At 42.7% G+C, this 15,254-nt stretch overlaps 1 protein-coding gene across 1 annotated transcript in view; it reads right to left on the bottom strand.

Moving 5' to 3' along the window:
• LOC144728249 (uncharacterized) overlaps positions 1 to 13,820 on the bottom strand; it is a 37,550-nt gene extending 23,730 nt beyond the window's left edge. Inside the window, exons 1-2 of the mRNA XM_078607556.1 lie at positions 13,656 to 13,820; positions 12,438 to 12,610 (exon numbers count right to left, since the gene is read on the bottom strand). Coding sequence (XP_078463682.1) covers positions 12,438 to 12,610; positions 13,656 to 13,820 — 338 coding nt within the window. The remainder of the gene's footprint in view (positions 1 to 12,437; positions 12,611 to 13,655) is intronic.
• Positions 13,821 to 15,254: the final 1,434 nt, after the last annotated feature.

Below are 15,254 nucleotides of genomic sequence, written 5' to 3'. Positions count from 1 at the left end.
TTTAAACCAGCCCTCCGGCTTGCCTATCACCAACCTGCACTGACCAGCATGGAGAAATGTGGTAAAGCCACTGCCACAATATGGGAATGCTTTCATCCAGCAGTGGAATGGCAAAGGGCAGTAATGTATTATTATTATAGGGCAGTTTGAACTGCTTTGTTTAAATGTTGATAACATATCCCGTATGGTGGATACCTCAACATTTTCAAACAATACGGCGTGCCAAAAGATTCAGCAAGTGATGGCCTTTTTCAACTGCTCATCAGATCTTCACGTGACGACCTCCTGTGAACCGGTGTAACAGGCCGTAGTATACCCCCAGGCCGTAGTATACCCGGGGTTAAAACGGCCTAGGCTAGATTATACCCGGGTATATTATGGCCGAGGCCAATTTATACTCTGGGGTATATTATGGCCTAGGCCAAATTATACCCCTCTAGGCCAAATCATATCCCCATGATAGTAATAGTGTTGAGCGATATACACATGAATTACAAAATGTTTCCAACATTTTATTTAAAACTGTAAACACATAGACTTTGATTGCTTCAACCAGAAAACTTTAATAATAACCCTAACCCTATCCCTAACCCTATCCCTAACGCTAACCTTAACCCTATCCCTAACCCTAAAATGCTTCAATTGATCAAATTGAGATTCCTACTTCCATTTATACGCGTGGAGGGGTATGGTCTGGCCCAGTCTAGTTTAAACCCCCGGGGGGTATAGTTTAGCCAAGGACACTTTATCCCCCCGGGTATACTCTGGCCTGGGCCAAACTATACCCGAGTTTAATCGGGGCAGGGGTTATTTTAGCCTGCTACACCGGGGTGTAGCTGTCCCATTGACACTGAACTCGCGAGACTTGACGCCAATGGACTTCTTAGTGAGATAAAGTATTTGTTCTTAACATAACACACATTTAAATGCCTGAAGGTCTCTAAAATCTCCATACAATGTACGTTACTCACACTGTAGAGGATACGTGGAGGTTTAGAGGGCTGAGGCTAATACAATAACATTTATATTGCCAAGTGTGTGTGCGCGCTTTTATACAACTCGCTAAAACTGCCGTTTAATATAATTCTCTAACAATGGATTGTTGGTGCCTTTATGTGCACTCTGCATATAATCGTGTAAAAACCTGAAGATGTAGATACATTTACGTGAAGGTGAATCTTAAAATAAGTATTTGATTATTTTACGTTCATTATATACACCAAAATCCTTCTTGGTTATTCGTTTTTATTTTTGACAGACCCCCCGTTGCATGACAGTTGCTCATAAATCAGCACACATGTCTTTAGTCAGAGGAGAGAAATGTTATACCTGTTTAAAAACATCATGACTAACATTAATTACCCTACCTATGTTTCTTGGCTGCACGTTATATATTAGTACTTGTTCTACTACCCTATGAAAAAAGGTGACTCCCATTTCATTGACACGAGGGCAAGCAATGTTGTTCTTAGACTTGTCTGGTAGAAATGTATTGCTGCTGGGGGCTAGGATATTACAGGACACATCCTGTGCTTGTGGAATTCTTAAAGCTAAATCCTTGAATTGTTAACTGTAAGCACTGGAATGTTCTCTAATGTGGTTTTCTGGTTGTACCGTATGCATGTAAGAATTTCGAACTCCTTTCGCACCGTACATAGCCAACCATGCTTATCGGAGGTGCGGGAGAAGGACAACAAACGCAAAACAAAAAGCAAAGTGCCGCGCGTCATTCAACAAGGTGTTCATTGTTTCGCTACAAGGTGCTGGAAGCTTCTTCATAAACTGAATTATTTCAGCACATAGAGTGAAGTGGACGTCATGCCGAGCAACACCCTGTCCAACCCTAATAAACAACTGACAGTTACACAGTATAACCTATGACGCAGTACATTATGATATGATGTTCGTGCGTTTATATCGCCATTGTGAGCTTAAAGTCCCCCAACTCCTCCACTCATTATTGGTGGAGAGATTGTTTACGAAAGGTGCCTACCAGATTTCATTATCTTCATCAGAAGCACTGATTTATTGTTCATAGTTTATTTTTGGTGTTGACTGTGGTAGACCCTTTACTATGTCTGCATCAATTGCTCTGATTCATACAATAAAAGGGTTTTCAATCACAGTAATAAACTATAAACTCTTTTTATTTTACCAGGTAAGGCCCACTGAGCTGCATAGCTCTTTTTCAGAAGCGACCTGGATACAAATGATAGCACAACGAAGTGGCTTATCACGTTGAAATGTATAGCAGCCAAATACTCTAAACGCGTGACGTTGATTCTAAGCGTGGAGGGAAAACCAGAGGACCCTGAGAAAAATCCACGTGACGATGATGAGGACATGCAAACTCCAAATATGGCACTTACTGTATTCACCCAGGATGACATTACTGAGTCTCAATACTTTTTTCATGAGGGTCCTGTACCAGTATATTTAGCAAAACTCACTTTGCCCCTTTGTATAGGTATAGGCTGTAGGATAATTATAAATCCTGTTCTATTTTTACCACAAGCACTTTTTTGTCACTTAATTATTTATCGGGGGATTTTTTGGGGATATTTGGCCAGCTATCCCTTGCACTAAATGCTTGATTTAAGACAAAAGATTCAGTGTAAATTAGGGCTGATAAACTACCTATTCACAAACTATTTTTACCTTAAGCTAGACCCTTACCCTACTTATTCCCGCGTTAGTCATTGATCACACATTTCTTTAGAACTGCTCTATGCGTTTAGTTTGTTATCCTTCCCCCGCACCTCCGATTAGCACGGTTGGCTGTCTACGGTGTGAAAGAAGTTTAACTGTCGCTCTTCGCTCAGCAAAGAAACTGACAGTTCACATGTCAGACTATTTATCCCCTCCATCCGAATGTTCACACTCTCCCACTCCCTAACCGCCGTTGCACAGTGAGTGAACAATACAGAAAGCACCCTTCCTTGGCAGGACACGAGAGCTAGATCAGGGTATTGACCGTTGGGAAGTAGGTAAATGTAACGGCCAAAAGGCTTGTCAAGTCTAAAATAACGGGATGTTGGGTTGTGCAGTGTAGTAGAAAAGCATCATGATCAGTCACTTTTGAAAAAACAATACGATGCAATGTCCGGGCTATTCGCTTGTTTGTCATTGATTTAAAAAAGACAATAAGAAGCATTCACCAACATGTCTATATGTACGTCTTCTTCATATTGTTTTAGAAGTTTTGCGAAATGGTTGAGCAGAGTGAGTAGGTCACGAGCCACACCGTCGAAATCATTGTGTATTCGTATGTCACTACTGTTGTTTCCTTGGTGGACCAAGGAAAGGTGTTGTTGATGTCTTCGTTTGACAACCATCGGGAAACAGGATCTGCCAGGCTTAGAACAACCTAGGTGGAGCCAAAAAACTGTGGCATAGCCTCGGTTTGTGTTCCCAATGCTCCATGAGGTTCCGTGAGCTTGACTGCTCTGGTCGCAACAACCCATCGATGAATATTCGGTGAAGAGGTCCTCACATGTCAAGGGGAACTCTCCCCTCGAGAGGAGTTATTTCCCCACGCACATTGCCCAGAGCTAAGCACCTACGCTAGCACCACACAGAGCACCTACTGAATACTCACTAAACTATGAGACCCCTGTCTGACTCATGGTGTGTGTGCCTGGGGTGCATTTAAACTTAGCTTCGGTAGTAGCAGCAAACAGGTAACTGGCGCTGTGACAGGCAGAAACGACAGGGACTCCCCGACCACCATGATGTCCTTCATCAATCCTTTCCTCAAGCCACCCGTGACCACCAGACAACCTCCACCGTCCCCAGCTAGAAAAGCAGACAAGCACTGAAATCATCTCTAACAATGCTGACACCATGGTTGGAGATTGGAGGGGGGGCACGGGGGACCAATGACCCCCCCCCCCAAACTGGACACCTTTAAAAACATATTTTCAGTCGTTGACAATAAAGATAAAATAAATAAATATAAATTTTGCAGCCGCGATTCCTAATGTGAGGGATAAAGCGAACCCCTGCCACCCCCCCCCCCTCCTCCCCCAAATATAGAAGTCAAACTCTGCCAATGGCTGATACCCATGGCATCTCTTCAGCTGGATGTTACTGGCGATGGTAGCCCCCAGCAGTCCCCCCCCCCCACCCCGACTTTTCACGGCAAGGAACCCACAGCGAGCATCTCTCACCATGCCGCCACCTGTCACTGTCTTTATCTAGCGATTGTGGTGGTTTGTTTAATCAACCTCACATCACTCTCTTTGTACCATGCACACGTCTGTTTTTGTATTGACTCTTTGCTGCTTGTATTTTTCCATCCACAAGTGGCTTGGCACCGGTTAACACGATGTTAAAATGAGCACATATTATTGCAGTAAACGTCAGCTCTGTGGCTTTTTAAGCAGCTTTAAAGTTAACCACACCCTCCCTATCCTTCTCGCTACATATCATCAGTCCAGTGATATATTGGTGTCAACAAAAACAACTTCAAAAAGTATTGGTTAATTAAGCTGTAGTGTGGACAATTGGAGAAAAATCAAGTCATGTCAAAAGCGATTTAAAGCTTTTGTGACTGCAGGGATTCATCTTCTTGGTTCTTTCGGTAAAGTCACGTAGAAGGGAAGTAATAAAAGAATAAAAATAAAACACAATACAATAATTCTCACGACGTTTCGGCCACAACGCAAGCAGCCGTCTTCAGGTGAAAACCAGGTCCGTCGAGGCGACAGAGTCTGAATGAAACAGCACACGAGCTTGGAGCATATATAAAAGCTGGGCGCCTAGACAAAGGAATTTGCATATCAAGTGGAATTTAGCATATTTATGGGAAATGCAGGAATGTGATTAGTACTACATATGCATGTGCATTATGCAGGATTGGGAAATGCAGGAATGTGATTAGTACTACATATGCCTCTGTGGTAGCAGTTACATTGGAGAAACCAAACCACATGTCTCGGACCGCATCCGTGAACATAAAGCAGACCTGAAACACGGTAGGACAAACACCTCGGCCGTGGCAGATCACTGTTACAATTCAGTGGGCTCACATGACATTGACTTCTCCAAGACAGATGTTCTCTGCAAGCCATCTGGCTATCATGAGAGATTCGTTCATGAGGCGATCCACATATACAAACACAGAGACAATTTCAACCGTGAAGATGGATTCTGGCTTAGCAATCATTGGAAGGACGTAATAAACCATTTCGGATCTTAACTGATTGTGTTCACGTTTATGGTGACTTTCAGACCGCGTTCCACTCACTGGCATTGTATTCTCCACAGGGAATGGATTATTTGCTCCGCTGCAAGTTTCCGTCACCACTCACCCACTGACACGACGGTACAATGGTACAGTGTATAGCAGAGGTGTGGACTCGAGTCATGTGACTTGGACTCGAGTCAGACTCGAGTCATGAATTTGATAACTTGCGACTCGACTTGGACTTGCATAACAATGACTTTGTCCCACCTATGAGATGTGGACTCGAGTCATGTGACTTGGACTCGAGTCAGACTCGAGTCATGAATTTGATGACTTGCGACTCGACTTGGACTTGCATAACAATGACTTTGTCCCACCTCTGGTGTATAGTGGCAGTGTTTGGCATTTGTGTGCTTGGTGCAGTGTGCAGAATGATGTATGGTGTCGTAATTGTATAGTAGATGTGCAGCAGTGTGATGCACGTTGGGGTGGGTAGAATGATACATGGTGTTATATTAAAATGGATAAGACAGTATCTGCAGCAGCAGCAACTGCGGCAGCAGCAGCAACTGCAGCAGCAGTAACTGCAGCAGCAGCTGCTGCAGCAGCAGCAGTAACTGCAGCAGCAGCAACTGCATCAGCAGCAGCATCTGCAGCAGCAGCAGCAATTGCAGCAGCAAGTGCAGCTCCCTTTGATGCTGTTAATCCTGCATAATGCACATGCATATGTAGTACTAATCACATTCCTGCATTTCCCATAAATATGCTAAATTCCACTTGATATGCAAATTCCTTTGTCTAGGCGCACAGCTTATATATATGCTCCAAGCTCGTGTGCTGTTTCATTCAAACTCTGTCGCCTCGACGGACCTGGTTTTCACCTGAAGACGGCTGCTTGCGTTGTGGCCGAAACGTCGTGAGAATTATTTTATTGTGTTTTATTTTTATTCTTTTATTACTTCCCTTCTACGTGACTTTACCGAAAGAACCAAGAACATGTCAAAAGCCTCAAAAATTTATTTTGCATAGTATTCTTCTAATTGTCATCATATAAATCGCATTATTAAATTGTTTTTTTTGTGAACCACTATATTTTAAACAGGTAGCTTACTTCGTTCAGTTGCCTGATCAATGTGTCAAGCAATACTTCAACGGTGGTCAACTGCAATTCCATTACATAAGTCTCAATCCGCTGATATATAGAATCATGCAGAGACTAAGTAACAACCTAAATAAGGACCATTTGTGGAGTTCAAAATTGCGCGATCTCTTTTAAAATATTGAAACTACGTAATGGCACCTTCTCAAGGTGAAAGACTGCACACAGTGTTACGTTATTTCTAATGTGTTCAGCCATATTAACTGAAAAGTGGTATGTTGAACACGTATTCTAGAACAAATTAATAGTAACGATTTGGTCAAAAAACCATGATTAACTCCAGTGGTAACCTTTTTTGACATGCAGAAAAGTTGACGGTCATGACAACAGATGTATACCACAAAGCAATACCTGATAAGGGGATTTACGAAGGGGCACGTTATCTCTTTGCACGATAAGCAGACCAAGTTGACTTGGAAGAGAATGAAAACAACAATCATGTCAGATAACCACTTGGGTCACTGCTAAATCCACTATGGACAAAAACAACCAAATAAATAGGATAAACTCAACTGCTTATTTTGTTTGCTATATGCAAGATAAAGTTGTCGTTGAATTAGACTTTGCTTTCAAAAACAGTATTTTTTTATACATCAATTGCAGAAAACAACTTTTAAAAAGCTCAAATTTGTTTTTGCAGATACTTTGGTTAGTCAGGGAGAGGTTATGGCCTTGCATATTCAAGTTCTCACTTTGACCAAAAAAAGTGAATACATTTGCATCGTGCACGCGGTCACCATTCCAGACACGTTGTGTGGTATTGCTTGATTTAATACACGTGGATTCCTTAATTGTTATACGCTCACAACTCTTTGTTTTTCTCTCATATGCATGGCTATTCTCTGGATGCTCCGCAAAAAGGAATTGGCCAAATATCCTAATGCAGGACCCTCCTGGAGAATACACGAGGGAGGGCGGCCGTACGTAGAGTTTTGGTGGCGGGTTCCTCATGTTGTACTGGCCAGGTTTCGAATCAGAGCCCCTATGATTTGAGTTTTTTCGCACACGTTTTCAACGTGCTTTTTCAATGTGAGCCTTCGATCTAATAGACAAGTCTTCCGTGAGTGTGTCGCGAATGGACGTCAGGCTTATGCCCTGAGTAGCCATTGCTATGTCGTCTTCACAGACAATTTTGCGGGATGACATCTTCAGCAACTGCTGGTGAAGATATTAAACAGGATCGGAAACAGCACTGATCCATGTGGTAAGCCCTCAATTACATTATGTGAATAAAAATATAGATTATTATGAAAAGATGATAGTCTGACTTGAACGTAACAAATCAGCATGTATGTGGCAAAGTGAATTACAATCGCCCACGTGTTTCAAACTTTGGGAAAATATTGACAACCGAAATTGGAGAACTCAACAACACAGTAATTGAAGACGTCGTGATAAACTATGGGAAAATAAAAGCGGCTAAAAGGACATTGGTAATTGGAAAATGACGAATGCTAGTTCCAAGAGAGGGTAAAACCACACAATGTATAAATAAGAGATAAGGATCGAAATAGTGGAGGAATTATATCAAGATCTTAATACAGGGAAAAAATCACATGCCCTAGGAAATAATTGTACTTCTTCAAGATGGTGCATTGAAATAAGTAACAACTGCCCTTCTCAGTATGAAAACAAAGAGAAAAGCTCCCAAATCCATGTTGATTTAACTGTGGAGATCAAAAAATCTTGAACAGCCGTTTAAGACATGCAAAAAGATGTACAAGAAGGTCAGGAACCTAGTTTGAAAAAAACTTGTCTTGACTCTAAACAGAACACAATAAGTGCTAAAGATAGCCCTTGCATATTTTTAAAAAAGTTATGAGGCCCGCAGAATTTTACAGTTTTAGCTGTAAACGAATTCTATATCGGTAAAGGAATGTGCAATATAACATCCAACGGGCTGAAACTACGTCAGTGAGAACAACCTTCAAATTCTGTTAATAAGTTTTAAAGTACCGTATAATGTTAACGATCTTGACTCAAAGCTTTCGTGACTGCAGGAATTAATATTCTTTGGGTCTTTCGGTAAAGTTATTTTTGTTCTATGTGACTTTACCGAAAGACCCAAAGAATATGGCCCAGAGTGTATTTGAAGTGTCGGTTAATGTAAATCCGTGAGGGCAATACGCCAACAGACCAAAAAGATGTAACTTTTATGAAGACATCCGAAGCAAAGGTCTGTTTGACACATAGGCTTTCGCGACCAATATGATTCATAATCAGTTTTTTTTTTCACCCGATGATGCTGGATGTAATTACCAGCGAATGTAATTACCAGCGTACTCAAATTGTGAATGTTGTGGATTTACTCTCCAACACTGCGGTGGGCTGAAGTAGTAACTAATTGGCACGTGTTGTTTAAGTGACGAACCTTACTTTTGGTTGTGTCGGGTGGTGACGGGTTAACGATACATTTCTACTTACGCGATCGAACTCAAATTTGTTTTGTTATGAAGCAGAGGTCGATTTGTTTATTATATTGCCATACACACTTCCGCTATGTCGAGAGCCACATCAACAGAGTGAAAAGAAAACATTTTAATTCGCGCATAAAATAATGTGTACAGTACGCATTACTGTAATGAGTCTCTGCTATCCAAAATTGTGTAAATGCAACCTAAACCGAATGTCTGCTGTCTCCCTTTCATATGGCAAGCGAATAGATAACAACGTCAAATCGATGTCTAAATTGTAAATCCAGCTGTACGTCTGCTGACCACATAGCACTCGCGATATGCAGGATCGTCCACCCACTAACGGTGTACCTCCCAAAATAAGAAGCAAATTTTGTGTCGTTGGAAACATTCTCAGAGACGAAAGCTTGAAGCACGTTCTGGAAGGGAATAGTATTGGGACAGAAGCCAAGAGGAAGAACAGGAAAGAAGGAAGGATGAAACAGAATGAAGAAGAAACGGAGGTCTGGATTTCCCTACTAAACACGCTGCTGCCGCGACCCTCAACTAGACAAGCGGATTGAGAAACGAACGATCGAGCGAGCTCCGGGTCGGACATTATAGACTGGGAAGTTTGAGCCATTAACCTGCCCAATGGGCTTATAAAACAAGGTGTTATTTACATGTTGGTAGATGGAGCATATCCCACCTAACAGAGTGTAACGTCTTGGTGGGGATACTATGAAACGCTTCTGTGGAGTGTAGGATTCTGCACGCTTGTTTGGAGGTCTATTGATGGCCGAACAAGCCGGCAGTGGCGAAAATACAATTGTCATGGTGTGGACTACTCCCTCTATAGGTTCACCACCGGTGACGTTAAACAAAGTGGTACTCGATTTATACAACAGCCATAATTGGCTGAGTCTACCCCCGGACTTCGTCTTTGAACGCACAAATTTCAAAATGCGAGTCAACAGCCCCTAACCACGATACCAACCAGCCAGCATGCATAAAATTAGCTCCAGTACTTAATCTATACATTCGTAGTATAAAATTATCATGACGTTTCGGCCACAACACAAGCAGCCGTCTTCAGGTGAAGAGCAAAGCTGTCGGAAAGACATTGGGACGCTGTCTTTCCGACAGCTCTGAGGATGGCTGCTTGTGTTGTGGCCGAAACGTCGTGAGAGTTTTATTTTATTATGTTTAATTTTTATTATTTTATAATTTCCCTTCTATGTGACTTTACCGAAAGAACCAATAATATGAATCCCTGCAGTCACGAAAGCTTTAAATGGAAAAATTCGTAGTATATTTTAGTTGCTTATATTTTGTGCTGTGTAACTATATTCATATTTAAAGTTCACACAAATACCTTAACATACAGTGGCATGTTTTCGCGACCAATATTATCGATAATAGAGGTGTTTTGGGTTAGATCACGTACAAATAAATGTGTCATTAAACCCACCACCACACGACACAGACAATTAGTAAGGGTTGTCACGTAAACAAACATGACAATTCGTTACTAGGTTAGCACTCCGGTGTCTTGGAGACTAAACTCACAACATTTACAATCCGAATACGACGTTTCGCTGGTAATTTACAACCAGCCTCAATGAATTGGTATGTGTTGTTGACGTGACAAACGTTACTAATTGGCTGTGTTGGGGTGGTGGCGGGTCTAACGATACATTTATATTTACGCGATCTAAACCCCCCAAAAAACCTCTATTATGGATAACATAAACATGTTACAGTTAGTTTCCCAACAAACACATCGTAGAGTGCAGTGAGTACCATTCATTCATCCTGCAGTGGATAGATCATAGCTGATGATGATGACGATGTTGCAAGTCGTAGAAAAAAAATGGACAATGATTTCCTACATACTCAGTCATTGACGTCATTTTCTGACCGACAATATATGAAGACGATGTTATTTTTACTACATGTGCCAAAGTGCATTGAATTTCAAATGACGCTGTGGGTGGTGATCTGGAAGATCATTTGAGTGCCACCCAGCGCGGGATCTAATATTTAGCTAAGTTATACAACACTGTTACACCAGTTCCTTATCATTGTATATCCTCTTAGTTGCTAACTGTGACGTAAATACTGCACCACGGGTGAAATATCTTACGAGTTTTCAACGTCATTTGTTTATATGTATGTTGTGATTTTTTTGCGTGCTTTTCGTATCCATACCTCGACATTACACGGTACGATATAATAGTGTTACCGAATCACCACAATAAGTCTAGTAGCTATTTTCACAGCGTCACTCCCTAAAATCTACTTCACGCTGGCTCCATGATCAGTCTTTCAAATCATCTGAAAATCCGTGGTATCACCTTAGACTCCACATTCTCAATTGACAATCACGTGCTCAGCATAATACAGACATATAATCACCATCCCAGGGCCTAATGGCACATCCGCCCAATTCTGACTACAGCCACTAGCCACAGTCGAGCTTCCAGACTTCTTGACTCTCACCTTGATTTATGCAACGCCATCCTTACTTGGATTTTGGGCAAACACCTCAACAAACTACAGCGGTTTCAAAACAGTCTGTCTCGTGGTGTCGTCATATGTCTTTAGGTGTGGTCATATATCTTCCATCAATATGCAACAACAAAAAAACATTGCACTGGCTTCCCATCACATCCAGGAAACAGTACAAAATGGCTATCCTGTGCCACCGAGTTACCTTACAAGAACTCCCATTATACCCCTCTACCGCAATTACCACAGCGAATTTACGCATCCTATGAAGTAACACCGAATAACATGCTCATCGTACCCAGAACCAGGAATGCCTTGGCTGAGCAGAATTTCTCCATCGATGCACCAAGCATCTAGAACTCTCTCTCACTCCACTTATGCAGCATCAAAGCACCGTCCACCTTCAAGCGACAGCTCAAGGTTCTCACCTGTTAAGGCTCTCACCTGTTCAGCTATGGTTCCGTGCCTCCGAGTTATCGATTGAACATTGCGTCCGATGCATGAATATACATGCCCGTTTTATAAATTACGTATGTTAAATAAATAGCTATCAATATTCACCATGTTAAAATATCCTGTTATATATAATGGTTCAGTGATATTCATTTAAAAAAAAATTCAAAGCAACATTTACGTTAAAGATTAATGTCAGTTCCAAAATTCTTATGGAAAATCCTGCATTGAATTAGAATGGATGTCTGCTGCTGCTGACACCGATGATGGTAATGAGAACAATTAACTCAGAAATTATATTGAGTGAGGTCACGGAGGCATGTTGCAGCAGGGTTGATTTTGTACATGCTATTCTTTGTTTTAGAAATATTTTATTTTCACACTCGGCGTTAAGAATGCTGTTAATTTCCAAATCGGGACAATCTTTATGACACATGATTTGCACCTCAGCTCTCCCTTGCAAAAAAAACCAATCTATTCATATTACAATACAATACATTAGGCCTGTGTGTTTCGAGAAACAATTATATTGTGCCTTACGAGGTTCGCTGTAGATTTTGCAGCGCCTAGAATGGCTTAGTAGGCCAATCCTTGAGTGACAATCCTTGCCACAGCAATTGCAAATGAATGCGGTGGCAGCTCCAGAGGTATTTGTTGCTTTTTCTTACGTCGCTCCCTCTTGGTCTGCCAAGCAGTGTCTTTTCTCCTCCCCTCTCCTGAGGCCTGTTTTCACAGCTTGCTAACAGCTGAGTCGGTCGCCCGCAGTTTGCTCCCAGTCACCTGGGTTGATGGCGCGCTCTTCATGTCCTGTTTGCAGGTATCTTTGAAGCGCAGGACTGGGCGACCAGTGGCCCGTGTGCCTGATGCCAACTCGTCGTACAAGACATCCTTGGGTATTCTGCCATCCTGCATGCGGCGCACGTGTCCAAACCATGTCAGGCGACTATGACTGAGTAGAAAGTATATGCTGGGAATGTTGGCCATGTCGAGGACTGAGGTGTTGGGAATGCGATCTTGCCATCTGATACCGAGTATGCGCCTGAGACCGCAGAGGTGGAATGTGTTTAGTCGATGTTCTTGATGGGCGTATGTTGTCCAGGACTCGGAAACATAGAGGAGGGTGCTAAGGACACAGGACCGGGACACCTGTACTTTGGTGTTGAGCGTTAGGGATTTGTGTTGAGCGTTAGGGATTTGATATTTATATTATTTATATGAATCGCAATAAATTTGATCGCATTTTGTGTGCAGTTTGAATGCTCTCCCCCTCGTTCGACGTGGATTTACGCTGAGTTCTGCGGTTATCTTCCATCGCTTAAGAAACCCAATAATCTAATAACTGGTATTGACCAAATATCCCAAACCTGAGAAATCACCTGCAAATTGTCTCGAATGGGATACACGCAGCATCCGGCAGGACCTTCCTGAAACCAAGCACTCATGTGGGGATCATATTCTTAGGTTTTTTTCGGTAAAGTCACGTAGGCATAAAATTTAAATTAATAAAAGTAAAATAAAAATAAAATAAAAATCACGACGTTTCGGAGGCAACACAAGCTTCCGTCCTGCCTCCGAAACGTCGTGATTTTTTATTTTATTTTTATTTTACTTTTATTAATTTTAATTTTTTTACCTATGTGACTTTATCGAACAAACCTAAGAATATGAATCCTTGCAGTCACGAAAGCTTCAAATCTATAATTAATGTGGGGATCACTTAGGGTTCTGTCCTCAGCCACCTGCTGTGTGCAGCCTACACCTCTCCTGTTTGCCGCCTCATTGAGCCCAATCCTTCGCAGACAATGCCCTACTCTTCAACTCTGTTAATTCCACCGACGTCTTCTGGATTTGTGGGGGCTACCGGAGTGCACCGCCACCCAAAAGCAGTGGTTGTGAACGCTTCCAAATCCCAAATCATCCTGATCGGCACCAGGCAGCGAGCAGGTCTCACCGTGTCCGCGCTCCCTTCCAGCATATTAATCGCTGGCTCCGCGATCCACGTCTCCAACCGCATCAAGCTCCTTAGCTTCACTCTCAACTCCACCTTATCCTTTGACAGCGACACCAACCACATAATCAGATCCCGCAAACTGCCTTCCTCAGTGCACTCCGTCATTTACACCCGCGCATCTCCACCGACATCGCCGATACTCTTGTCTGCAGCAGCATACCCAGGACTCACCTCGACTATTTGCGACACCGATCCTGTGCCCAATCTCCACCGAGTAACCCCAATGAGCTGCAATGGATGCCAAACCATCTCGCTCGCATCGTCGTCAGCGCCTGTCACCCTCGACTGAATTCCCACGTCTCCCTCCGCTCCCTTCACCAGAATCCCATCGCAACCCCTCGAATTGTTGCTGTTGTTCACTGTAACTTTGGTATAACTTTCGGCAGGACGACTCGCAACCTGAACAAGGACCATTGCCCGAAACGTCGACGATTATATATTTCTTTATTTTCAGGCAGTGTTGTTGACGAGTGTGTTGAGTTTTTGTTATTACTGTACAGACGAACTAACACTATCTCATCGTGCCTACTGTCATACTCGATATTTATTTATTCATTAATGTAATACAATAAATAAGCTTGTGTGCGGATGCTCGGTGGATTAATACACCAAACAACTGTGAGAGACGATGATGACTTGGGGAGGCCTTCATATATCAGTGGATTGATCGTGGCTGATGATAATGTTGTAGAATGGTCCCATAAATGATTATCAATATGGCTCATGGTGTTGAGAATTAAGTAGTTATTTCAATTGTCACTGGATTCTGTTTTATTACAGTATATACGTTGAGAAAATATATTTCGGCATACTGTGGTACCATTAAGAATTAAATATAAATTTCAGGCTATGGTACGTAAATATGTGCTATGCAGAAGGTCCATTGCCCGAAACGTGACCCATTAAATATTTTTGTTCATTTTAACACAGCGTTATTTTGACGTACGTGTTGATTTTTGTTGTTGTTGTTCATTGTGCTGAGTGCATCACTGCGAGCAGCAGCAGCGTCATAAACAAATTATTTGAGGTGCCATTGGGCAATCACCTCGTGCTTCTTTGTACAAGCGCGCCACCGTGTGTTACTCATCATGCATGCTGCAATAAAAACAGGAGAGACCTGCAACCCTTGCAACACCTTAGGTTTTCAATGTATAATGTTTATACAGATGTAGTGGTGGTATTGACGTGCGCCGACTGTGACAGTGATGGATCACGGGGCGGCGCGGGGTGCGGGGTTGGGCACGCGTTGTGGGCGTGGTGTGGACGCGCGCGCCGGGAGTGACAGATGACGGGGCGGCGCGGCGTGAGTGGTGAGGCACGATGAGATGTGGGAAAAGAGGATCGTAGCCAGCGCCCGGCGATTGGTCGAATAAGTGGGTGCTCGCAGCGACGTCCGCAGGTGGGGTATAAAGGGGGACGCGCGAGAGCACTCGGGGAGAGTTACCCAGTTGAAGACCCGAAGACGGAGCTGAAGACCTAGTGCCCCGAGTAGCTCAGTGGCGTTAGTCGCCGAGTAGCTAAGTGGATGTTGGTCATCCG

The sequence above is a fragment of the Lampetra planeri genome, chromosome 28 (genome assembly GCF_965212315.1).
Source record: "Lampetra planeri chromosome 28, kcLamPlan1.2.h2, whole genome shotgun sequence".
NCBI lineage: Eukaryota > Metazoa > Chordata > Hyperoartia > Petromyzontiformes > Petromyzontidae > Lampetra > Lampetra planeri.
This window is presented reverse-complemented; position numbering and strand designations above follow the sequence as displayed.